Source organism: Triticum aestivum, chromosome 2D (assembly GCF_018294505.1).
Source record: "Triticum aestivum cultivar Chinese Spring chromosome 2D, IWGSC CS RefSeq v2.1, whole genome shotgun sequence".
NCBI lineage: Eukaryota > Viridiplantae > Streptophyta > Magnoliopsida > Poales > Poaceae > Triticum > Triticum aestivum.
The window spans coordinates 90,330,048-90,345,739 of record NC_057799.1 but is presented as its reverse complement, the minus strand read 5'-3'; the positions used below and the strand labels follow the sequence as shown (position 1 = coordinate 90,345,739).

The window sequence follows — 15,692 nt, the reverse complement described above, 5'->3', positions numbered from 1 at the left end:
GACATCAAGCTTGTTGATGCACAAGCAAAATTTATCTATTGAGTCGTCGTTTTTTGGATTGACAGATGGTGAAAGAAGAAACGATTGCTAGGTTAAGCTCAAGTTTTGATGATGTGTGCGATGTAGGTAAATTCTTAGGGAGTCTATCCAGAATCATACAATCCATGGGATAAGTGTCGATTTCTTATATTATCATCATTCATATTATCATCATTTAGTTTCGAGTCCACTAAATGACAGCTAATTTTGTCCTGAAATATGTCATATGATCATATTAAGTAATAAATTAGAGTTAGAATTCAAATAGTAAGAGCATCTACAACCACATATGGCAAACCCGGCTCCTCAAAAGCCCGCGGACGTGCCCGGGCGCTTCCGCGGGCAGTGGGGCACACCTCAAATTTCACTTGTTGCATCCGAACATCCCATACTCGATTTTTATATCCATACAAATACATGCAAAAGGAAATAGAACCTACGTACTACGTCGATCGTAGCTACTACTCGTCAGAGATCACGACGATCTCCATGCCCGGCTCCGACAGCATGGGCGGCAGCTGTAGCTCCGGCTGCTCCGCTCCGACCTCCTCTGCCTATCTCCGCGTCGAGCTCAGTGAAGAGCGCATCGGACTCCGCCTGCCCGGAGGAACGCCCGGTTTGGCCTCCACATAGGCCTCATCCTGGATGGACTCCGGGATGGCCTGTTGCTCGGTCATCTCGTCGAACTGGGCGACGGCGAACTTCGCCACCGCCTGCCCCCTGTTGAAGGCCGGCACCTGCTGGTCCGGCTCCTCCGCCTCCATCAGAGCCATCTCCTCCTCCTCCTGTTTCCCCGGCTCCTCCTCCGGCTCCGGCGAGTCCGGAGGCATCCTGGCAGTGATGCGGGCGGCGCGCGCGGCTTCCCTTGCCCGGATTTGCTGCTGCCTGCTGGATCTCGTAGCGGCGCTCCGGCGTCAGCATGGCATGGTAGGTGATCTTGCTCCGGACCATGGCGGAGTGCCGGAGCGTGGACGCAGTGTCCGACCGTGGGCAGAGCGCCAAAGCGGGAGAGGGAGGAGGTGGATGGGCTCGGACTGGTGGTGCGGTTGCGGGACCCCGGCCGGCTTAAATAGCCGGATTTCGTCTTGGGCGGCGAGCCAGAGCGGCGTCACGCGGTGTTCACACAGCGGACACGGCGTCCGTCGGACCGTCGGGTTTCCGGGCGTTTCCGTGTGGGCCACGCTGTCATGCCGACGTGGCAGGCGTGCCCGGATGCCCCATATTTGGGCTGGATATGGGGTTGCCGGTCAGACCAGGTGTTTGAGGGCCATTTTAGGGGCCTGTCTGGGTCAGAAAATTGTGACCGGGCGGCCCACCTGAACATACGAGGCGGATTTGAGAGGTCAGACCGTGGATGCTCTAATACAACATATTATAAAACCTTCAAGATCAACCATTGATATATGACCGAACCAGTTTAGTAAACACTTGGCCGTAAAAAACAAAGAAATCGGACAACCGGAGCAAACACTCCACTCGCTCACTACACAACCGGAGCAAACACTCCACTCACAGAACACGGCCGCCACTCTTCCACTACATCCCCACCGGCGGCGAGACGACCACCCACCCCTGGCCGGTGCATGGCGGCCGCCCTTCCCCAGCCGCTGATCTATGCCCCCCACCCCCCTCCTGTCACCGCGCCGGTCCATGGCGGCCGCCCTTCCCTTACCTCTCTTCACGCAGCCCAGATCTGCCGCCTACGGCTTCCACCTCGCCTCCCTTTTCCCCAGCGCTTTCCAGCCCCACGATGAACCCGTTCGCCGCCACCAGCCTAGTCCGCAGCCACGGCTCCGCTCCGACCGCCATGGATGAGCTTTGCCTCCAACGGATCGTCGGCACCGACCACCGGGCAGCCTTGGAGGGATCCGGCAGAGGCTCCCCACCTCGACTGCGGCTGGAGGAGGCCATCGATGCCTCCTACTTCGCGCCGTCCCAGCAACAATGAGCGCAGCCGGGTACCCCCTGCTCAGCATACTTCGTAGACGGTGAGGAATCCGAGATCCCCATTAGGATAAGTATATGTGACTGTTTTTTGTCTAAATCTTGCGTGAACTGAACATAGTTGTGTGCATACTGAACTTTGACTGAAATAATTGCTTGAGAGAATTAGCTATCATCAAATTATCTACTTTGTTAAATTTAATGTGTTTCTCTACTATTATAGTACACAAGTTTTTGAAATTTGAATCTACATTCTTCTTGCATGTTTTGCCCACCAACTTACATAATGGATTCATCTTTAGCCGTCCACTTTATCAGATCGAACGGCCCACATTACTCGGATTCGCCTCCCACCTATTCCCGCCAAAGCCTGAGAACTCAGTGGCCCCTTCTGGAAAACTCCACAACCCACGCTCGCCTCCAGCAAATCGATTCCCCACCAAGGCTCCAGCAAATCGATTCCCCGCCAAGGCGCCAGCCTCGCTGATTTCACCACCACATCCATATGCTCTGTATAAAATTTCTCTAGCGTGTACGTCACACACCATGATCTCCGCCAGTTCATAACCGCCGTCCACGCCCCAGATCCTTCGAATCACCTCAACATCCAGATTGCAGCTCCACCATCGTCTCCTTGCAAGCTCTGACTTAGTTCAAATTTTCTTGCCGCCTGGTGAGTCCAGGTTCATGAGAGCTGGACATCCTACTACAACCAGCTCACCATAGTGCCATCGACGGACTGACCACAAGTGAGCTATTCCTTCTCTAGGTGTCCCATCCTAATCTGTTCCTTTGGAATTCTGTGATGATTCTTTTGCATGCGAATGTTGCGCAAGTGATCCTTCTTGCTATAGATTTATATGAAATACATAGTCACTGATCTGCTGTAGTTGTTGATTTTTTTTGCTTTTCTTGCACGCAAGGTGTTTGTGCTTTTGTCCAAGCAGCTCTGTTGGTAGACTATAAAAGGCAGTGCTATCTGAATATAAAGCACATGTTGATTCTGTTCATGTCTCATAGCTGTTTGCAAATTTGAGTATGCTTTAATTATTTTTCTCGGATTTGGCAACCTAAAAAATGGTCTAATGCTTATATACTGTAGGTTGTGGCCGAAAACACCTGACTTATAACAATCAAGAATCAAAGTCATAACCGCGAGCCGTCCAGTAAAACCCAAGAGATGGAAGGCCGAGCTCCTTTCAGAGATATTACAAATGTTCACTCCACGACTTCACCAAAAGGGAACCAACGTACGTTGTTTTTATTAAACCGATATCTTCTACTTATTATCCTTATTGATCGCTTGCCTTGATAGTAGCTGTGATTGCAGAGCAGAATGATCCTTTTGCAGAAACCAAAAACACTATGCAAATGAATTCTTCCCAGCATCAGAGGATGATGTTCTCCCCTTCAAGTTTAAAAGAAACAATTTCCAATTCGGCTTAGTTTTGCCATGACAATCAACAAAGCCCAGGGTCAAACCATCCCAAATGTTGGCGTATATCTTCCTGAGCCGGTGTTTTCTCATGGACAACTCTATGTTGCTTTGTCTAGAGGGACATCAAGACAAACAACTACTCCCTCCGTTCCTAAATATTTGTCTTTCTAGACGTTTCAAATGACTACCACATACGGATGTATGTAGACATTTTTTAGAGTGTAGATTCACTCATTTTGCTCCGTATGTAGTCACTTGTTGAAATGTCTAGAAAGACAAATATTTAGGAACGGAGGGAGTAGATTACTTGCAAGGCCAAATAAGGATAATGACCCATCAGGGAAAAGCACAAAAAATATTGTCTACAGGGATGTTTTGGTATAATCCATGTACATGCTGTGTACTGTAGTGTGATGTTTCTAATATGTTTCTATTCATGTAAATAGTACCCAGGAAAAATAATATTAGATAGGGTTTCAGTCATTAGCTTGTCCTTATGAAAATTTTAGACCAAAAGATATGTTTACAGGGGTAATAATCTAGCATGTACAGTACTTAAATCTATAGATTTACTATTCTTCTCTCAGTTATAGCATATAATAGAAATCCAGCAACATAAGTGAGAAGATATCATTTTTTATGATAGCCATTGGGCTTCACAAGTATAAGAAACATACATTTTTCAGTTTTAACATACAGTACAACAGAAACATTAAGTCAACAGAAGTGGGCATAGGTCAGTTTCCTTCCTTTTCTGAATACTCATAGGGAATCAGAGTTACAGAGTCATTACAAGCCAACTCAACACTGGAGGGACATGCCCCATCCATAGATTACTAATAGTGATCTGATGCGCCTGGGCAGTAAGACCATGAGTTAGCACACTGCGCCCTCTACCAATTTGCAGGAACTTACACAGGAGATAAACCAAGAAGGAAATTTACAAACATCAGCATAGATAGTGTAGCTTCTACTCCCTCCGTCCGGGATTTCTTTTGTAAGCAAGGAATGGGTGCACACATGTTTCAATCACCAGACTTGTTCTTTATTTTTGGAACCTACAAATCAACAAATTTTCAGACTTCAAAAAAAAAAAATCACACCGATCAATCTTATCTCCATTCTTTAATTGGAGAAAATCAGAAATTCAGAGAAGTTGAAGTACTCACGGTGCTGCTGCCTGCTGACCACCGTATGTTGATGCAGTGATGCTACGGTCGGTGCTACTCGCCGGTGCAATAGCGGAGGAGCCGTGTAAGCATGAAGTGTGCCGCCTGTCGGGGTGTGCTGTTTGAGGCCGTGGCTGCCGGATTCAGGCCATGGCTGCTAATGACGATTGGGCTGGGAGAGGCGAGCAGCCGAGCACGATTGCAGGATGTCCGGGTCGTGCGCTTCCCCGACGCCCTCGCGGTCCTCGGGTCGGCGTTCGGCGGGCCGCGGGGCCAGAGACAGGAGGAGGGGCGGCGGCGCAGTGCTGCTCAGCTCGACAGTTTATTTTTTGAGAAGATTCTTTTCTTTTTCCGCTCGACATAGAGGCAGGGAACTGACCTGTGTTGGCGTTTCTGAGTGGGCCTCCATACAGCTGGCCCAGTGGCAAGTTTCCAGGCCCGTATAGCCGAGTGTTACGCTGTTGGCCCAAAACCACATTTTAGCCTAAGGCACGACGCAAAAAGGTCGAGGGGTCTCCCTTAAAAAAATGGTCGAGCAGTATGTTAAAAAAACAGAAGGTCGATGAGCTGAACGGCCATCCTCACAAATTTTACGATGACACATACCCATTTTTTTGTGAAGTCCTAAACATTGGAATTTCTTTTGCGGGAGATCCTAAATATTGGATATGCATGGTAGAATGCATTATATTCCATCCACGTCCAAGTTATGTAGTACTCCCTCCGTTCCTAAATATAAGTCTTTTTAGAGATTCCACTACAAACTACATACGGATGTATATAAACATATTTTAGAGTGTAGATTCACTCATTTTGCTCCGTATGTAGTCCATAGTGAAATCTCTAAAAAGACTTATATTTAGGAACGGAGGGAGTACAATGCATGTAGATGATTACTTTTTGAAAAAAAAATTGGTCCTGATGTGACTTACTGTTTTGAGAATATTACTCTAAGTTTGTCAAGTGTTAACCAAAATTACTCTTGACATGTTTTGGAAATATAATAATCAAATTTGTTCATCAACATTGTAACTCGGCAAGAGGTTGCGAAGCTAAAACTCCATATAAAAAGTGCTTCATTTTTATTTAAAGTTTTCATGTTTGCCTAGAATTTTAGTCAACAACGCACACGTGCAAAGCACGTGCCTTCGACTAGTATTCAAAGTCTGCCAAAACAACCTGTAGACGTGCTTTGCTATTGTAGGTTGACATGATGGATGAGTAGTGTGCTGATGACGAAGACCCTTAACTATGATGTCATCTACTCTCATTTGTACTACTCTATTCTTAATTGCGGACACCTCCTTTGTAATACGATTAATGGGGACATACAAAAATTCAGAGGTAGGAAGGTGTACCCATATGTCTGCAGTCTGCTCTAAATACACTCTTCCCTTGGCCATGTTGTGATGTTTAGGTCCTTCCACTTATCAGATTTTAGTTCCATGTGAAGCGATGCAAATTCAGCTGTTGCATGAATAAATGACAAAGCAACAAAGCATTAGCATCACAAGCAAAAAACAACATAAATCGTCTTATCAAAAGATGAGGTAGTGGGGCTAATAACTAACCATAGCAGTGAGGTCTTCACGATTAATTCCCGTGTCTGATGAGTGTTGCTATTTAACTGATGACTGTTTTTGTACCTAAAAACGGCATGAACAATTGCAACTTACTGTTAGTTATCTCCGAGCTGCACTGAGCATTCTTGCATCATTCGGCTTGTAATATTGTATAATTTCCTAAACACCATCAAGTTTCCAGAAAGCTCATTGTTAGATGCATTGGATAACGTGACCGGTGCAACATATGCGTGAAAGGGCTCTTAAGGCCCTTTTCTTCTTCTATTTAGACAACAGAGGTCCTGGTCTTCTAGGATTTACCCTTGTTTCAGTCATAAACCTGTTGTTGCCTTTTTAGTGTGCTGAAAATCATGACTTTATTGTTCGGATCATTTGAACGCTCTGTCTTGTTTCAGTTATCACCATATTTTCCTGAGAGACATTATTTTGTCCTTTTCAGATGTTCTACAAGCAGTCTTGCCCGGGAAGAAAATGCACATCATGGGCAACTTGAGAGTGCAGAAGAAAAACCCAGTCCAGGTATTTCACTTCCTTGACCAAAACCCTCCAAGAACTATCAAAAAGAGAATGGCTATGTCCTCAATAGATCATTTACATGCTAAGTTTGACTATGTCCTGAATAGGTTCATTTACATGCCAAGTCGACACAGATTCATCCATAGAGCCTGAATGTTAAAACAAATTTGAATACTATATTGTTAAAACAAATGAGTTGGTTTCATATTCTTGGACTGGGACTTTATTCTCCTCTCTCTTGGACTGGGTTAAAAATAGATCATACAGGGTTTTGTTCATTCTGTCATACAGATTCGAATATTATACTGTTAAAACAATATGATGGAGGGCTCCAGTTTGATGCACGTTAAAATTCATGCTGAAGTCACAGGAGGTAGATCTATTATGGTTTGTACAAAAATTATGCATTGATCAGCACACTGTTGTAAATATGCAAATTTGACAGTGAAGACCGTTGTTATAAAGATGCAAATTTGACAGGGATTAGGGAAGCAATGAAGCACACACATATTTGTTAAATAGAATTTCCCTTGGTGCAGGCAGGTGTGTTGGCTGAGTACTTGGTCGGCGCCGACATCGTCGGCTGCGGAAGGTGGCGATGGCCAACACTGGGCGATGGTAGTAGAGATAGAAAAGGCCCATGTGAAGCCCACTAGCGGGCCAGGATGGGCGATTGGTACTGGTCCCCTGGCCTGGGAGTTGCGTTCTCGTGCGATTACCCTATACGTGGATTATAGTACGCGAAATTACTAGCCGCCGTTCCATGCCCTCGCACGCCCGGCCGCCTCTGCTCGCTCTCCCCGCCCTGCTGCCGCCGATCCTATTCATATGGCAACGGCGTGACACAGCCTTTTTCACTTGTCAAATCTTCCGTATCCAACCAGTGGAAAGTAGCCAAGAATCCAAGGTTTAACACGTCCGTACATCACACCATGCATCTACTAATCTCAAACTTCATTTTGTATCATTGTTGAACTTATACATCAGATTTTTTTTCATTTACTTGTTTCGGTTATATGATTTGTGATGCTATGATTCTATGAAGAATTCCTATCTTGTATGTGTTGTAAAAATTATCGTGATCGTGATGCAAATTATCTTGTATGAATTCTTATTTCTGATGCAAAACTTTCCTGTGTCCAACTTGTCCAATATAGCTAATTACTCCACATGCCATGTTGCATGAAGTTAGCATTCTGTTGACCTCAAAGTTGTATTTGTCCTGTTTATTCAAGCAAAAGGTTTACAGCTTACATGATTTGTCAAAATAATTGGAATACCACGGGCTTCTCCGAAATAGATGGAATACCGTGGTTTTTCATATAAAACCTACCGGTAAAAGGTGTACAGTAGTGGAAATTCGAAATATCATATTAACTGACATAAAGAAATGATTTTTATGTCTATTACTATTATATTTCGTTTTTTGACTTCTATTCCTTCTATATTTTCGAAAAATACATAGTAACTGCCACAAAGAAATAATGTAGACCAATTACTACTATATTTCAAATTTTGACTATTGGCCTTCAGTTGAAAGCCTGCTGTATTATCGCAATTTCAATTCTTTCGTTCTGCTTCAGTGGCATTGAGATACTGATCATTGATGAATAGAGAACTGATGTCTGATGTAAATGATTTGTGTATGCCTCACTTAAGTATACTTTTGGTTGTTCATCTCCCGTTTTCTATGTCTATGTTATGCTTCAGTCAAGTTATGTAGTGATGATATGCTCATGTTCAGTCAAGTTATGTAGTGATGATATGCTCATGTTCAGTCAAGTTATGTACTGATGCTATATATGAGCGTTTGTAGGGGGTGCTCATAGGGGTAGGGTGTACGTATGTGCGTTCATTGGGGTGAGTGTATGCGCGTATATATGAGCGCTTGTGTCTGTACTGATGCTAAAAAAAATGGATGGGCAGTGCCTCCGCGTCCAGCGGGGCTTCTTGGAGCCACGCCGAATCATCAGCGACGAAGCAAAGGGAGCCGAAACGGATCTTGTCGCTGAATACCATTTCGCCGCCGAAAACTATGATGGATGAAGAAAATTCCACCTACACTTGAAATTGCTAGAGGCACAGCCCCACGCGCGGGGGGGGGGGGGGGGGCGCCAACTGTCGTGGGAACAAATCTGACAGTAAGAGAGGGGTAGGAAAAAGGAGCGTGGTCTAGCTACGACGCAACCGTGACACAAGAGATTTTACGAGTTTAGACCCCTCTCAGAAGAGGTAGAGACCCTACGTCTCGAGTTGTTGGAGCTGTATTCTTTATGTTCGGATGATTACAAAAGATTGCGAACCCCTCAACAGGTGCTACGGGGTGGCTTATATGGAGTGCGCCACCCCTCGAGCTAGCCCTTTTTGTGAAGGAATTGATGATGATGTTGATTACAGGCGTTACTAGGAGTAACTGAAGATCTAATTACTAGTAACATTAGGCATTGTGCTCTTCGGACGCTTCAGATCCCACGTGGTCTCTTCATCCCCCCTAGCCGAGTGCGGGTGGGGTAGCCGAGTGACTGCGATGTGGGCGAGCGGCTTGACAGCGTCCGAGTGAAATATGTTTTGGAGCGCGTCCGATTGTATTTGTGGCCCAGGAGCCTTAATGACTGTTGATGTGGGGCCCTAGGTTAGTCCAACTTGTCTGCTCCTTGACCCTACCCGTAGCGGATGACCCCATCAACCGGCAACGACGGGGCAGGGCGCGTGGACCGGGGAGCGCGGGTTGTTTTCGAAACAAGCGAGGGGTTTACCGCAAAAGTGTAGCGCCACGCAGGGGCATCAGGGCGCTCGACCGTCGAAGGGACCGTAGAGCCGTAGAGTGTTACGTATTCTCATGTATGAGGATCGTTTGAAGTGCCACAACGTGCTTGATCCACCGCTGGAGCCGCGATTGGGCAGAGCGCTTGTGGCGACGACCAGAGAGGATATGGGGAATCGTCTGATACAGGACCGACGGTTGCCGAAGTAGGACTTCGATGAAACTTGCGTGGAAATACACCACACAATGAATGGGCGGTGCCTCCGCGTCCAGCGGGGCTTTTGGAGCCACGCCCGAATCGTCAGCGACGAAGCAGTCATGTGGCTGAATACCATCTCGCCATGGGACTAAATTGTTGTGCGTCATAGACTTGAAGGACCAAAAGTTTAATTTTCTCCACCTCGCCGCACGCGATTCTCTCGCCCCGTCCTCTTCTTCTTAACTCCACTCGGCACGCGATTTTCTCGCCCCGTCGTCTATCAGCGCCGCGGCTCACCCCCATGCGACCCTAGCTTCGCTCGCTCTCCGGCGTAGCTTCTCCCTTTTCCCTGCCGCGGCGGATCTGCGTCGGCATTTGACGGCGGTATCTCCGCCTCTTCTTCATCTCTCCTCATCGTTTCTAGGGTTAGGTTTTGTTAGCCCTGGCCACCGATTTCTTTCCCCCTCCTGGCCAGATCTGTGGTCGGCCTCCGGCGAAATCGACCTTGGAGCCTCCAGTCTGTGGTGGATCCATTCATCCAGTTGTAGATTTGGCTGCTGTTGACTAGCAAGAGTACTCCGTGCTAGTATAGTACGAGTATATCTGAACTGTTGAATTAGAAAGATGAAGAATAATTGTGTATTCATGATTGCTGCTTGTTCTATTGTTGCACGTACTGGATGTTACTCCACATGCCGTGTTGCATGAAGTTAGCATTCTGTTGACCTCAAAGTTGTATTTGTCCTGTTTATTCAAGCAAAAGGTTTACAGCTTACATGATTGTCAAAATAATTGGAATACCACGGGCTTGTCCGAAATAGATGGAATACCGTGGTTTTTCATATAAAACCTACCGGTAAAAGGTGTACAGTAGTGGAAATTCGAAATATCATATTAACTGACATAAAGAAATGATTTTTATGTCTATTACTATTATATTTTGTTTTTTGACTTCTATTCCTTCTATATTTTCGAAAAATACATAGTAACTACCACAAAGAAATAATGTAGACCAATTACTACTATATTTCAAATTTTGACTATTGGCCTTCAGTTGAAAGCCCGCTGTATTGTCGCAATTTCAATTCTTTCGTTCTGCTTCAGTGGCATTGAGGTACTGATCATTGATGAATAGAGAACTGATGTCTGATGTAAATGATTTGTGTATGCCTCACTTAACTTTTGGTTGTTCATCTCCCGTTTTCTATGTCTATGTTATGCTTCAGTCAAGTTATGCAGTGATGATATGCTCATGTTCAGTCAAGTTATGTAGTGATGATATGCTCATGTTCAGTCAAGTTATGTAGTGATGATATGCTCATGTTCAGTCAATTTATGTAGTGATGATATGCTCATGTTCAGTTAAGTTATGTAGTGATGCTATGCTTATGTAGTGATGATATGCTCATGATATTGTTACAAGTTAAAGCAACTGGTGGTTGTTGCATTGTTCGAATATTATTTTGTGTATCTTCTTTTGGAACAGTGAGAGCAACACATAAAAGTATACCAGTACCATCTTTTAGTACTACTTATTATTATTCCATGTTTATGCGTAGTACCAGGTTTCTTTGTAAAGTCTGGCATTCTAGCTTTGTATTTCCTAGCACAAATTCTCTACAAAATGCAGAAGCTAATAAGATATGGTATTGTCTTGGAACGAACAGGGGAGCTGACATTACAGGCCTGGTCTGCACCAATGGAGGCAATGCGCAAAAAGGAGGCAACAGCAACGGCTTGTTCTGAAGACAACCGTAAAGGTGTACATGGTGTATCCATGAATGGGCTATACGATCCTTGGAATCCTGCCTACCCTCCACGTGATCCTAGTCCATGCGATGCTGACATGGCTGCTCATATCGCATCAGTCAAGGAGGTGCAGCAACTAACTAACTTCACAATGTTTTTCTAAAAAAATGTTTCTTCCTGTAATCTCACAGCTCTTGACGGTGGCATACTCCCTCACAGTGGATGGACAAAACACAGGCTATACTTGCTAACTCCAGAGCAACCAATATAATCATACCAGATCGTACTCCGCAGGTTTTTTGCAGTTGACCTCCAGAACTTCTGAGTATTTAAATTGTCTATTCGAACATTGCTGTTAATTGATTTCCTTTCATCCTTATTTGTGAATGGATCAATGTAGTTCGTAAATGATGTGCTCTTCGATATATTACCCGCCTTGGTGCCAATCTTGGAAAAGGATAATGTCAGATCTTTCCTTCGCTTCTTCAATGAGAATGGAAGGGCCATGTCTTGGGGTTTCATCATCACGCCAGAAACTTTAAACCAGATAATCGTGTCTAATGCAGTGCGATGTGCCAAAGTTGTCTTGGTTGGTGATGATCCTGAGCTTCATGGTTTCCGAGCCAATCCCAACTGCATGACACAATATGGGTACTTTTCCCTCCACCGAGCTGCTGATATGTTCTCTGTTGATATGATTGAGTTGCTCTTGCGCCATGGTGCGTCTGCCAATCTACGCACATCTGGTGATCTAGTCCCTGCTGACCTACTCCCACTCCATGTTGCGGTTGAGAACACTTCCATGCATAAGTACCTTGAGGACAGTCTAAATCCTAGTCAACAGCGTGTGGACTGCAGCCAGGCAGACATCAACTATATCCTCAAGCTCATCCACATCCTGTGCTTACCTGAAATGGTTTGTTTCGCATCTGTCCTTGCACAAATTACTTGTTTTGCCGCATAAAAGAAGTTGTCATATATCTCAAACCACTGATATAGCAATACCGAAGTCCCAAGGACATTATGTTCTTATAACTGCACTTTCCAAAAATTGCAGTTCTCGGTGTTACACTGTCTGTATATGTATGTCCATGTGCTATGCCATTTTAAATTTTAATTTAACAACAACAATTTAAGATGAGTTCTGAAAATTTGATTTTGTTTAAAAATTGAACTGAGTTTTTCTTCCATTTTCGTTGTGTTGCAGAAAATCTTCTTGGATACAACTAGGCTGCTAGCCAAACACACAGATGATCTGTTAGATGAGCTCTGCAAGTACATAGTAGATGGGAAGATCGTCCATACGGCTGTTTTGCTCCTAGCAGCTCAAAAGCAGATCCGCGGGCTATCTTCCTGCAATGGATGTGGGAGTAGTAAGAAAGATGGGTTTGGTACTATCACTAACTTTGTCGTGGACAACATTACTGCTATAAAGATGCGCCAAAACAGACTGGAAATGGAGCCACTAGAGGTGAAAAAGGAGCTTCTTGATGTTACATTGAATCTTGTTCATGTAATTTTCAAAGCTGGTGAAGCTCTTGATGTTTACATAAGGTCTCATCCAAAGGTAACAAACTAGTTGCAGTTATGATACCATAATTTCCTTATTTCTACGAAATATGTGCATATCACAGAATTAATCTGATTCTGTATAACAAAGTGTGATTACTCATACCTTTCCAATTTCTGAGGACCTAATTGTTATCGAGCATTTTATAGATGGCATGGTGCCTGAATAGATCATTGTTCCTGTTACGTTTGTGATGCTTACAAGTTACAACATATAATGACTAAGTACTAGGAACTGAGATGAACATTCATGTTTTACTAACTACGAAATCAAATATTTTTTCATAACGTGTGTTCTGTACATGTTTTTAGGAATGTGAATAGCTCTCCTTTGTTTAAACTTGCATTACTCCGTTCGAAATACATAACACGTTAGACATTGATCTTTATTCTTGTGCCTGTATTTTAGTGGAAATTTTGTTAGAATTGTGAGGAATATTTTTCATGCATAATGATACTACTGTCAACCTAATTTTTTGTGTTTCCATTGCAAACAATACTTTCCCTCATCTCTCTCTCTCTCTCTCTCTCATGTGTAAAAAATGTCACGCAGATTCCCTGTGTCATGGAAGTGGCCCATGCGGAGGTCTTTGAACATGTTACGCTCATTCTGAAGGATCATGGATTTTTTTCTATTGGAGATGGCATAGATATTGGAAATCTGTACTTCTCTACACACCCCTTCCATTTCTTAGTTGATCATAACTTTTGCATACTTATGATAGTCATCTTTTTTCTTGTTCTTGAAGCCACCCCTATCGGAATGTGCTATCCTCTCAAGAGCTACCTCACAAATTAGGTGGGTGTTTTGATTGAAGTATGTCTTTCAGAAATTGTGAGTTTAAACACTAACTATCTGTGATGGAAAACAGCGGAGATGGCTAGGATCAAAGCAGGTCTGAAAGTGCCTTGTCTGCGAAATGGAAAGGTAAAGATACTCGAATGATGGAAATACCTCATTACATATTTCCCAAGCCCTCATGCAAGAAACCAGGGCTATTTATGTTTTTTTTGTTTATAGGATGTCGGTTTAAAGTGTACTGTTTTGTGGACAAGTCTTACTGACACTTGCTATATTTCAACATGTATGGTCTTTACAGTCTTAGTGATTTTATGACTAAATTATGTGACAACTGTTATAGATTTAATACCATGGGCATGTTACTTGATTATGTTAAATTGTTAAGTGGTGTATCTTTGCCAATAATATCTGGTCCCATGAAATATTACGAGTAGAGCTTAGGTTTCTATTATAGTCCAACTATTATTTTATAACATTTGCAGTGGGGTTTGGGGATTTCTAACATATAGAAAGATCTTGATTGACCAGCCTAAAGTGAAGAAAGATCCCAGGGGATGGGAGCTCAAATTTGCAAGGAGAAGTTTCTTCCAATCTCAAAGATCAGTGTTAACATCAGAGCTTAGTGTGAAGTTCTTCGCTCATAAGGAGAAGACCTCGGATAAGTCAACCGGCAAAGCATCTATGTTCATGGGCGGAACTCTGCAGCCAAAATTTAATTATCAGCCCAGAAGGATGTTTGGTACAGTGGCATTGACGCTGTTGAAAGCGCTAAGGAAGGCATGACGAAGGTAATGCCATGGGTTCCGTTTCTCTAGTTCCAAGTTTTTCAAGTTGTGCATCGTATGGAGCATGCATGGAAGGAAATATATGTTTTATGCTGCTTTGTGAATTTGATACTAGGTAGTTCCCCCCCTTTGCTGGCAAGTAGCCTTTGTGAACATCTTTGTTTTGCCTGCTATTTGTATCCTAGTTTGTTCCCGGGCACCTTGGGACAAAGTATATTTGTAGGTTCAGTTTTCTCTCTTGAATTTAAGACGGTTTATTGGATGGTTTCATCTTTGTTTTTCTTGCTATTTGTATCCTAGTTTGTTCACCTGACATTTTCAAGGCAAATACATTTGTACGAGTGAATCCTTGGTTAGAAGTCGTCTCATGGTCTCTTTGTTTGTGCAGGAGTTGGCAATATCTTGCAATTTACCCCCAATCATGTACCTGCATTCAAGTATTCAGTGTGCAGGATGTGCTAAACGTGGGATGTCGTAGCAAAGTAGCAGTAACTTAAGCTCAACTTCGCAATAATTCTGAATCATGTTTTGTAAAGGAAGTTAAAAGCCCATGCGAGTGAGACAATGGTTGCGGTGTGGCTGACAGTAGCCACAACTATTACTCTTTTCAATCATAATGGTGCAAGAATGTTCTATTCTCCTTAACCTGATGGCATGATTATTAATTTAATGTTGTGTTGATTGTTGCAGACTGTAGTCTGGAGTGGCGGTAAGGGTAGTAGGTAGTACAGTAGTTCTCTTGCTACAACTAGTAGATAGCAGTCGTGCAGTGCCAGCCTCCGCCCAAGGTGGTTTGCTTCACCATTGGTTTCTCTCTCTTTTTTTTTGCGCGGTTTCGCCACTGGTTTTGACGTGTCCTGGTTTTGACGTGCCCTGGTTGTTCTGCGCAGCGCGTTCTCGGTAGTGTTTTTTTGTGGGTGCTCATTGAGTATGCCGCCCTGGTCGACCAGTGCTGCCGCTGCATGACCCAGGAGGCGTGCGTTGACTCCGTGCTGTGCCTCGCCCACACGATACAGGGTACGTAGTTTGTTGGAGGCGAGGTGGCCGTCCGGCTGATCAATCAAAGCAAATAACTAGGTGTGGCGTTAGTCCTTCCGAAATCACTAGTTAAGCGCTCCCTGCAAAGGTGGGGTGC

At 44.1% G+C, this 15,692-nt stretch overlaps 1 protein-coding gene across 2 annotated transcripts; it reads left to right on the top strand.

Annotated features, from left to right (window-relative positions):
- Positions 1-9,801: 9,801 nt before the first annotated feature.
- LOC123051857 (uncharacterized) lies at positions 9,802-15,202 on the top strand. 2 transcript variants are annotated; one of them, XM_044474846.1, is made up of 10 exons: positions 9,802-10,036; positions 11,320-11,528; positions 11,621-11,695; positions 11,802-12,317; positions 12,609-12,968; positions 13,524-13,633; positions 13,720-13,769; positions 13,843-13,898; positions 14,301-14,560; positions 14,946-15,202. In XM_044474846.1, the coding sequence occupies exons 2-9, from the start codon at positions 11,352-11,354 to the stop codon at positions 14,553-14,555; spliced, it is 1,599 nt and encodes a 532-aa protein (XP_044330781.1). In that variant the 5' UTR covers positions 9,802-10,036; positions 11,320-11,351; the 3' UTR covers positions 14,556-14,560; positions 14,946-15,202. The 2 variants fall into 2 exon arrangements, with proteins under 2 accessions (XP_044330781.1, XP_044330782.1); XM_044474847.1 differs by having other exon boundaries at positions 9,822-10,077.
- The last annotated feature ends 490 nt before the right edge of the window (positions 15,203-15,692 follow it).